An 11,367-nucleotide genomic window follows, 5' to 3' on the forward strand; every position below is an offset into this window, starting at 1 on the left:
AATGCATGATTTCATTAAAAAAAACACATGAACATGCCAAAATGTCAATTTACAAATCAATAGCGTGTGTGTCCAGCTCTCGTTGCGATGCAAGCAACACATCTTCGTCTCAAGGAATGGACCAGGCGTCGCACAAAGTCCTGTGGGATATCTGTCCATATCTGCTGGAGCATGTTTCGAAGTTCCTGGAGTGTCTGTGGAACACGTGGTTGACGTCGAAGGCGCCGATCCATCTCATCCCACATGTGCTCGATTGGTGAGAGATCAGGGGAGCGAGCCGGCCAGGGGATGACATTCACGTTGTTTTGTTGAAGGGAATCCTGAACAAGTCGAGCATAATGCATGGGGCTCGCATAAAAGTAAACTTTTGGATGGAATGCATGCTTTTCTGTAGCAGTTGCGTTTTTTGTGACTTGATTCCATTCATGTACTACAATATTGAAAACCAAACTTTACTTGTTAGAAAAAATATTGGTGTCACAGGAACTTTTGTTGTTGAGTATATTTAATAGTTGTTAATAGTCGACGACGCTGGACTGTGGAAGCGTGGTCACATTACGTCGGTGAAACCTGATCAGATATCGTTTGTGATAAGCTACACTCAGATGTGTTGGACCAATTATGAAATAGATTATAGTGGGCCTATTTAAACCAGCGTGCATTCTCGAGAGAGTATTTTGCGGGTGAGTTGGCGAACACAACTGTCAGGTAGGTAGCCCTTGCTGTTATAGCCGTGACGTTCCACTCGGGTCGATATTTGTCGTGGTGATCTCCGTGACAAAAGCGTATGACCTTTCATGGATGAATTAACGTATACACAATACAGATAAGCGTCGTCCCCAGCTGACCAACGTTGCTGGTCTTATGTCGTCATAGTGTTGTTCTCATTTTGGCTGGTACTATATAAATCTATTTGACATTATGATCTAAAAACGTGTTTCATTTTCGTTTAATTTCACTTTGAAATCTGTGTTTTTTTAAAGTAAAATATTATTTTATCCAAAGATAGGTAATTTCTGCAATGGAATAGGACGCAGAAATGTTGATAATTTCAAGGGGGTGTTTTTGCTGATGTTTGTAATTTTAATTCTTCGTCGGAGTCTGGGGGAAACGATCTGGGAATAAAAGTAAACGCCATAAATCTATGACGATAAGGGCTTGGAAAGCTACCAGTTCGAACTCGCCAGCATTGTCTAATCTACATTCGGGACTTGTCAATCACCAGTTGTTGTCCCAAAACTGCATGACCGCCGGTCTGTTTCGGAATGACACGACTTATTGGTACAGTTTGAGTGCTGGCGTTAAATCCACCTTATAAATAATTGTGGTTTTTTATTTTGAATTGATTTTTTCCATACCTTATTCCTAGAAAACTACAAAGAGGTTGGGCAAAAGTGAATGCTTTAATCTGATAATAGATGGCATCCGTTTTATGAAGGACAAGAAACTCATTAAGCTCTTTCGGAAAATATCGCATGTTTCCGGAGGTTTTTATGCATTCGGAACACATTCTCTACATTCAGAGAAGAGTAGAAATAGTTTATATCACTTTTTAATACTTATTTGAAACAGGGACTGCTTCCTGCCTATCGAATATATATGGGCCTCAACAACGCATAAATAACCTGAAGAGCAAAAGGAACTATATGTCTCAGTAGATTCTATAATATATGTTTTAAATTCAAAATATCATAAATTATTGATATTATATTCCAAAATGAACTGGCGCTGAGTCAGCACTGATAGAATACTTCCACATGGTTCTATTTAAAAAAAGAAGGCGTGATTTAAAACTTTACAAAAGCCCATAATACCCAATTGCTAATGTGTGTATGAGACATATTATCTTTGAAAATCAAAAAAATTTGCTTTTCAGCCTAAGTTTTCTACATTTCAAACATGGTTGGGGTCGTATAGTTGCAAATTCATGTCTCACCCCACACTTCATTGAAGCAATTTAGTTTACCTCGCCACAGGTAACAGTTGCAGAAACTGTTGCAGGAATGAGTGTAGGTTAAATATACAGAATCAAATTTAACCACTAGGCTACCCGACCGGCCCGAATTTAGATTCAATATATTTTCATATAACATATGTTGTTTAGATTTTATTATATGCTTTAAGTTTTGCCTTTTGACACTCTCTCGTGGCATGGGTGAAAGAACTGTTTACTTCTCCCAAAATGCATGCTTCGCTAAAACTGTATGTTTTATGTGTTAACAAACCAATCTCAAATTAAATTCAAATTTTCAGTGACGCCATCATTCCTGCGATGGTGTCAGAAAAATGTAACAAGGAAATCCTCACTTTGTATACGCATCTGTGACGTCACTATTTTGTGCGTAAGAATATTAGTCCACCATAATCTCGGGCTGTCGATAAAATTCACCCAAATCTATTAGGGCTTAGTGTTTTACCTTGGAATTTCAATGAAATGAGCTAAGTGCAGATATGTGACTGATTATGATGTAAGTTTGAAGTGAAATGAGAAGAGCGGCCAAGTAAACCAGCCATAGTAAACACCAATCAACACTCACTCACCTTGCATTCCACAATGTCGGCTACTATCAGCATCGTATTCAAATTACTGATTATGGAACGAAATATGTGTTAAAGGTTTTGAGACGGTCCCTTGTGAAATGTCGCGGGCTCTCTACACTGTCAACAATGTACTATGTACTACCCCGGTATCCGCGGTCAAAAAGGAGGTTGAGACTCATTGATCTCTATATATGCCACCGACAATAAATATGGGAACTAAAGATTTGAATGAAGCTATCGTTCAAGTGTACATTCACAATACCGTTGTGTTGCATCTGAACGCAACATCTAATCACTGTAAAATTTCACGTCATGCATAAACAGCGCATGATGCACGTGCACACAGTAGCTTATAGGGGAAACCTGACCCGCTAATGCAGAGCTAAGCACGAGCAAAACATGGCTCACTCCGACGGGTGGGGTTTCAATAGGACCTGTCGTAGCAGGACTAAAAACCGACCCCTGGACAAGATCGTCTTATTACATTAATTGCCGTTTCCCCAAAATTTTCTTTTGCCCCAAACTCAGTTAATTACAATCTCATTAAAATCAGATCTTAGTTCTCGCTACCGCTTAATAAAGATCTGAGGACATCCCATTACGGGTCACGTCAGAACGACCTTTCGCGAACTCTGACCGACCAATGGAATGACTAACAAGAAGTCGACAATACCCAATCAGAAGGCAGCTTAAACGAGCTCTACGGCACGAGTTTCAAACTGGCGACTACGCTTCGAAACATATTTTGACATACACTCAATTAAAAATTTTAAAAACTGAACAAAAGAACATTCTTGAATGGCTAATAGATGGTCTAGATTGTATGAATACAGTCTAGAGCCCATAACTGTCGTTCGGAATACCCTGTGTGTTTTTATCGAGGTTGCACGATCAAACGTCACATTCAAACTGTCACTATCATGACTTGATAAGCGATGCTCTGATCTGTCAGATGAAAGGTCGGTCTGACGTGACCGTAATGGGATGTCCTCAGATCTTTGTTTCGCGGTAGCGAGAACTAAGATCTGATTTCAATGAGATTGAGTTAATTACGGCCGTACATCTTTAACATACATGTGAAGTATATCATTGCTTTATCCGAGAATATTGCATTGTTTGTGTTGGACATTTAGTTTGCGGGGTGTTGGTAATCTGATCTTTGGTAGTGGCACCCGTGTGTTACTGTTGATCGCAATGTGCGCGTTTGTTACAGTATGGGCAGCGGCAAGACAAATCACAATTAATTTCCACTTCCAGGCATACTCATATAACAAACAAGAAATGGTTATTCGACGATGGTGTATTTGATACTGGTATCATCGTTGTGTTTTGGGCGTTAAGTCTGCAGTGTTTCGGCGACTGTTTTCAACTTTGTAACGTTTTTATACCGTTAGTAATGTTTGGGGTCAAAACTAATTTTCGAGTGTACCTTCCGTTGCCCGGCAGGTTAGATGCATATTAACCAAAGCCAGTCGTAGATGAAATCACAATACATTTTCGGTGAAGGTAAAAATACGACATCATGAGCATTGATCTACGCAATTGGGATACGATGACATGCATCAACCAAGTCAGCGAGCCTGACCACCCGATTCCGTTAGTCGCCTCAGACGACAAACATGGGTTGCTGAAGACCTATTCCATCTGTCGGGAGCCAAGATGGTTCTGGGATAATGTGTAGTGTGTTGTTTTGAAGAAATATTATATACTGGAATTTGAAAACTACAGGCATTTTTGGTCGTACAGCCGTAAATATAACATCCCCACACCCACACACTCCCACAACCTAACCCCACACCCCCACACCACCACCACCACCCTTGGAATGACTGAAGTGTCAATCACTATAACATAGTGAAATAAGTGTCAGTCATTATAAACTATTAAGTGTCATTCAAAATCATTACTGAAGTGTCCATCATAAACTACTGACATAATTGCCAAACATCAGAATGTATCGAAGTGTCAATCAGTTTTTCAGACCCTGACCTTTGAACTACAATCTTAGTGTGATGTTAGATGTTTCGATCCTGCATGTACGTGTGTGTGTTAGTTTTATGTAGGTATAAAACTCTTTTTTATCTTTTGAGACGCCCCCTATAGTGGTCTATGATTATTTATCTTAGGGTATGTGTCTGTCTGTCTGTGTGTGTGTCTGTGTGTGTCTGTCTGTCTGTATGTATGTCTGTGCGTCTGTGTCTGTGTCTGTGTCTGTGTGTGGTGGGGTATTAGGTGCAAAAACAGAATAGATAAATTATGCATCACATCTTTACGGGTAAATTGTAAGGTTTAGTTGGTCTCATTGGCCCAGTTACGTCCCTTACACATACCAGGAGCCGATAGTAGTGGATTCGAATCCCAGATTAACTCCGTATATGATTCTTGGTTTATCAACACTATATCCGTACCCATGGTTTCACTAATGAAGGAGACGTCCACGACTTGCCCAACTCATAGATCATCATTCATCGTCTGTACTCAATTGTCTGATGTAAGATCATTTGTTTTGTTTCAGGCAGGCAAAATGGCTATTCTGAAATGTATGACGTCACTTCCTGCTCTACTCCTTGTGACATATTCCATCTCAGCAGCGTTTGACATCAACGACCCGAAGACAAACATAGACAGCCTTATCCGAGTCATTGGATCTTCTTACCCGGCTGACGTGGACGTCCTATACGGAAACGGAACAATATTTGGCCGACAACCTTCGCAAAAGCTGGAAAAACTCTTCTATTTTGAAGGCTACAATATCGGCCGGAAGGTCCACACCGGAAACGGCTACCTTTCGCTCACACGAGAAGTCTTCGTGTACAGACATATTGTAACAGGGGAGATAATCTACATCTGGCACAACGCATATTCTCAGAACAGCAACGAAATTTTCCACGTACGTAACGACCCCGTGGACATGAACTTCACATATGGAGCTGAAGTAGTTCCAACGGTTCGATTCCCAGGACAGGGGTTTGGGTTTACCACTGACCTCCTCTTGCAGTACCCGAACGAATTGGACCCGGCTCATTATAAAGAGTTCTCGGCAGGTCCCCTCTATCAAGCGGACGAACTGTTCCAGTACTTTTCCGACTACGACGTATTGACCACAACTAACATCTCCTCCCTGAACATGACGGGGGCGTGGTTCCGGCGCGCCCAATACCTCCCCTGGATGCAGATGGGGGACACCCCCGGGCATTTATATTACCAGACAACCAACTGGAAGTGTCTCAATGGCCTCCAGGATCTATCCGAAGATCTTCTTCATTTCGTCCAGTCCAATTTCCCCCAGTTCCTTGAACCCCCAAGCGTATTTAATCCAATTCCGGAAACAACGTGGCATGTTATCAAACAAGTAATAGACAGTAGAAGAAAACAGGGCCTGCCTGATATAATTCTACCCACCGTCAATATTTCAACCCACGTGACCCCCAAGGCCAACAGCCTTGACCCAAGAGTCGAACCTGTGTTCACAAAAGACAGTACCGACGTCTTCTTCAATGGAAGTATCTATAGTGAAATTACAGGTAAACAGTCCATTGAATTGTTTAAGTTAACAGGTACTTTCAAGGCATCTGCGGTTGGGTTTGGACTTCCAGACATTTTCTTGAATGTCAGGGTATCGGGAGACTTCTGTGATCCCATAACAATGAAGGAACTGCAATATTTCAAAAACCCGTTCACCAATGCCACCGTTCGCGTACCAAAGTTTGCAGGCGACAAAGAAATCATTTTTAACAAAGACAACGTCTTCTCGATGGCTGTACCTCACCTGGAGAAACTATCAGTGCAGGCTCAGACATCACACACAACTCATCTCCCCGGCAACGGCTGTGACATCTGGGAGGTCGACATGCTTACGCTGTTCTTTAAAGACTGCGACCTCAACAAACCGAACCCCTTCTTTTACGGGACATGGGTCCGGTTTACGAGCTGGTTAGACTGGATGGGCATGACAGGTATCGACGGGAACCTGGTGTGGAGAATGAGCATCAACAGGGTGACGCCTTCACCGGGTCATCAAGTTGGCAAAAAATAATAACTTATATATCAGAGTCTATGTGATGTAATGTTATCTCATGTCAGGTTGACCCAACTGAAAGACATTGTCGAGATGACCCAGCGCATACCCACTACAGGAACATGACAGAGACTCGCTTAATCTATGTATGTATCTACGCAAGGAAATATACACGACATGCAAGGTCAACAAATTATACAGTATTCATTGACATAGCTGCTATCATATTTTTCATAAGTTTTAATTAATTATTGTTTGAAATAAGTTTTTGATACACCCTGTAATTCGATGCGTAAAACTATACTCATTCACTCACTCACTCGCTGTCCTGGCATGACTGATTAACTGTAGTCATATGTCAGGATCGGGTGATCTTTAACTTCTTTTGAGTAGCATATAAAGCGATATAGTTTTGCAGGTTCATATTACTTCATAGTTTCTCCATTGGTCAAGGGCGGCTATGATATCTTGCTCAACCGTTGACGTGTGTATGTATTTTGTTGATATTGGCACTTCGCTTGTCTCGAACTATGGATAACTCGATGTGTTTTCGATAGTCCCCTTGAGTTAAGACGCAGTAGTCTTTCGTTTCCTGTGTCAAATATGAATGACGTTATTCATAGTAATGTTGTTGAAAACGTATTGCGTTTATATTAAAATCAGTGATCTAGTTTTCGAATCTTGCTTTCATATTGACGTGGTTAAAAATAGACCAAGGTATTTCGGGGCTGCAATTTTATGCGCTACGAAGAGCGTAAAACCCATGGTAACTATATAACAAACATCGTCCGCGATACACATCACTATCGTCTTGAAAATGTCCGGTATGATGTCGCGGAGAAGGGATTCCCCTGTAATGTAATGACGTTATTGGGAAACCCCAATCTATTTCCGCCTCTGTCCAAGGAGAGCGACGATCTCAGTACAGGACAAGGATCGTAAGACATTGAATTTACGAATGGAGTAAGGACTGTGAACACACATACCAACGAGCATCGGCCTCCGATGACGCACGAGGGCACAGGGGAAGGGGGAAGGGGGACCAAGTAGTCTGAGGCCCAGCTATTCGCTGTGCAGAGTTGCGTCCCTTGGGCATGCCAGAAACCTTTACCCTGTGTTTGACCAAAGTGATAAACGTCTGAGACCTACTTCAGGCTTTCCTCCCACATCAAGCTGACACGCCGTACTGTAACTGGAATACAAAGCGGCGTCACTCACTCACTCACTCACTCTCATGATACGCCAGTGCAACCACATAACGGTCACCAATATTTGTTACATAAGCCTCATTTCATATTCGAACGTACATTCATTGATGTGAGATGTAAGCGTACATTCATTGATGTAAGATGTATGCGTACATTCATTGATGTAAGATGTATGCGTACATTCATTGATGTAAGATGTATGGGTACATTCATTAATGTAAGATGTACGCGTACATTCATTGGTGTAAGATGTATGGGTACATTCATTAATGTAACATGTACGCGTACATTCATTGATGTAAGATGTACGCGTACATTCATTGATGTAAGATGTACGCGTACATTCATTGATGTAAGATGTATGCGTACATTCATTGGTGTAAGATGTATGCGTACATTCATTAATGTAAGATGTATGCGTACATTCATTGATTTTATATGTATGCGTACATTCATTGATGTAAGATGTACGCGTACATTCATTGATGTAAGATGTATGCGTACATTCATTGGTGTTAGATGTATGCGTACATTCATTAATGTAACATGTACGCGTACATTCATTGGTGTAAGATGTATGCGTACATTCATTAATGTAAGATGTACGCATACATTCATTGATGTAAGTGTATGCGTACATTCATCGATGATCCCGGGGAAAAAACATTCTAGTGTTATTCGTAAGATATGACTGAAAAGGGTCACAACGGCTGCTAAGTATGACTGCTGTGTGTATTGGGGACCACATTCGGAAGACCACCTCTCAGATGGAATGGACAGTTTGTATGTCATCGTAATTTTGAAATACATTGTAACACATACTCACTAAATGGGGTGAGTGAGTGAGTGAGTATGGTTTTACGCCGCTTTTAGCAATATCACGGCGGGGGACACCAGAAATGGGCTTCACACATTGTGCCCATGTCAGGAATAGAACCCGGGTCTTCAGCGTGACGAGCTATCGCTTAAACCACTAGACTACCCGACCGCCCCACTAAATGGACCTGGTTGTCGGGTTTGGTGAATTGGTTGATTGTGTGTCAAGTCAATGGTTTGTCTGGACCAGATTCGATATTTACAGGCCACCGTCAGAGTATTTCTGTGTGCAGCGTTCAACAAACACATCCAGTAACATGTCTCGTGTTATAAAATCTACTGCCATTCTAACCTGACCGCCCCCTCTTTGTGGCGCACCCCATGTAAACATCAGCCATTATGCTTCCCGGTAACCATTCGAGCTATCTTCGATTATCCAATCTTTCTAAATCTCCATTCTCTTTGAAATAGCCTGATAGTATCCATTCGCCACCAAAGTTTCCTTTCGGAAGTGACGTTACCATCTTAATCTTACTGTTGCCCAAGAGTGGAGTTTGTTTGGACCAATATTATTAGACGTCATGTCTCGGGGTTCCATGGTTTTATCTCTCGGATGAGGTTTAAATCTTATAAAAACCCGGTGGGAGGTGCATTTGAAATACCATTTATCAACAACTTCTTTATGTTTCAAACATACTTTATATGAACTTTAGGAAACGGCCGTAAAATATATCCTGCTGGCGTGCATGTGCTTGAAAATACATGCGACACAAACCCTTACCGAAGTCGTAAGAAATCTGTGCCAAAAGCAATTAGATAGTACGATTCCGACTATATCATGAGCATGTGTTTATGAATCACTATCAAATAGTGATGATACCAGGTGTTCGCGAAAAGGTGAGCGTATCCTGCCCCCGGCACCCGTCAAAAACACATGCAAAGGCAAGTCATTTGTTCACCTGAAAAAAACGGGAACATACGGTATAAGTTAAAATAGGGAACGGCATCGGACATAATTTTGTCAGTGATGCGTCAAATTTGGAATTGTCACCCAGATGTCTACCAGAAATCTTTTTGAAAGCTTTACTGAGGCCTTGAATGTTATAACCTTGATCAACTTATCAGCAATAGGCTAATGACGCTTTTGGAAATCATGGTCGAAAGAGCATGCTCCATTGTACGTCAAGAGTTGTGAAATGTTGACACTAAGTGCTAGCGCTGCTGGAATGATGCTCAAAATGAAGGGAAAGTTGAAGTTATCCCTCTTGTCGTACAGTCTTGAGGAGAGTGTTTTGTCACTCTGAATAGATCTAAGTATGAAACAGACGAGGCGGTCTCACTGGTCTCCTGTATTTCTTGTTTGGGTGGGTAAATCAGTGGAAGGGAATTGACCATTTGATTCTTATTGAACGATATCAGATCATCTATATACCCGAAGCTTAACTTGAACTTCTTGGCCAAATTACCTGGTTTTGACTTTGCTATTCCGAGCTAACATTCCGACTCCTATGCATAAAGAACAGATCAGCAAGAAGGGGAACACAATTGGTGCCCATGGGGATGCCTACTTGTTGCCGAAATGTATTTTCCCCTTTTACATAGATGTTATCAATCAGCATTTCACATATTGTTTTCTCATTAAACTTCAGATGACATTTGCTTTCATTGATGACAAATTGTCCTGAGCCTCTAAAGATAGATCTGTTACAGTATCTGTGGCCACCACGTTTTGTTACAAAAACTCATGGGTCAAGGAATGACGTTTTCCCTTGTGGGCTGATGTTGTTGGTTTGTTGTTTAACGCCGCACTCAGCAATATTCCATATATGTGACGGCGGTCTGTAAATAATCAAGTCTTGACTAGACAATCCAGGGATTAATATCATGAGCATCGATCCACGCAGTTGGGATCGATGACATGCATCAACCAGGTCAGCGAGCCTGACCACCCGGTCCCGTTAGTCGCCTCTTACGACAAGCATAGTCTCCTTGTGGGATAGTGGTGTAAATAGTTGAACAATCAAATCTTTTGACAGAATTGACGTTGGTTCTTTTCTGAAATTGTAAAAATTAAAGCAAATCTTTTTGTTTTTGAGAATCCACATGGTATTAATAAAACTGGTCTCAAATCCCTTTTTTAATATATGGACAGTCCTTCTTTGGCGACAAAGGTCAATCTTTGAGACAGGGATTTGGTGTGAGACCCAGAAATATCTCTCTTTTTGAATGGATTTTATGGACCTTTGGAATACAGCACAAAAGAGGAATGAAAATGTCTTCAGGTTTTAGAGTCCACATGCTGGCCTCATATGTGGCATTGTTTCACATATCACTTATACAAAGTCGTTGGATCAAACAACTAATTTAGTGATGCTTATATGTGATGGTTATGTTATTTGAAGGCTTGTCAACTACAAACGTTTCATGTTGGGCGGCCAGACTTTGGATGACAGCTGACGGAAACAGAATGGGTTTATTCCAATTCTGTTTCTTCTTTCAGTTTGTTGATTCTGCCAATTACAACATCACACACTGAAAGGTATTCAACAGGATTCTCTTCATAATTCTTAAAAGCATTGTGAATAATCAGCGCCTGTTCGGTCCTAGGAAATATAGCATCATCGGTATTTTAAGTGTAAAATTGGGGAATTTGATACATACATTTCATCCAAAAATCTTACACAGATAACACAGGTAACATCCCCACGATACCATGTACTGATACCATCCCCACAACACCATGTACAGATAACATCCACACAACACCATGTACAGATAACATCC

The 11,367-nt window shown here is 41.2% G+C and overlaps 1 protein-coding gene across 2 annotated transcripts; it reads left to right on the plus strand.

Annotated features, from left to right (window-relative positions):
• Window positions 1-598: 598 nt before the first annotated feature.
• On the plus strand, window positions 599-7,232 carry LOC124152621. 2 transcript variants are annotated; one of them, XM_046525608.2, is made up of 2 exons: window positions 599-708; window positions 5,057-7,232. In XM_046525608.2, the coding sequence occupies exon 2, from the start codon at window positions 5,066-5,068 to the stop codon at window positions 6,575-6,577; it is 1,512 nt and encodes a 503-aa protein (XP_046381564.2). In that variant the 5' UTR covers window positions 599-708; window positions 5,057-5,065; the 3' UTR covers window positions 6,578-7,232. The 2 variants fall into 2 exon arrangements, with proteins under 2 accessions (XP_046381564.2, XP_048258187.1); XM_048402230.1 differs by having other exon boundaries at window positions 661-683.
• Window positions 7,233-11,367: the final 4,135 nt, after the last annotated feature.

Source organism: Haliotis rufescens, unplaced genomic scaffold, assembly GCF_023055435.1.
Source record: "Haliotis rufescens isolate VD_foot unplaced genomic scaffold, xgHalRufe1.0.p SCAF_25, whole genome shotgun sequence".
Classification (NCBI taxonomy): domain Eukaryota; kingdom Metazoa; phylum Mollusca; class Gastropoda; order Lepetellida; family Haliotidae; genus Haliotis; species Haliotis rufescens.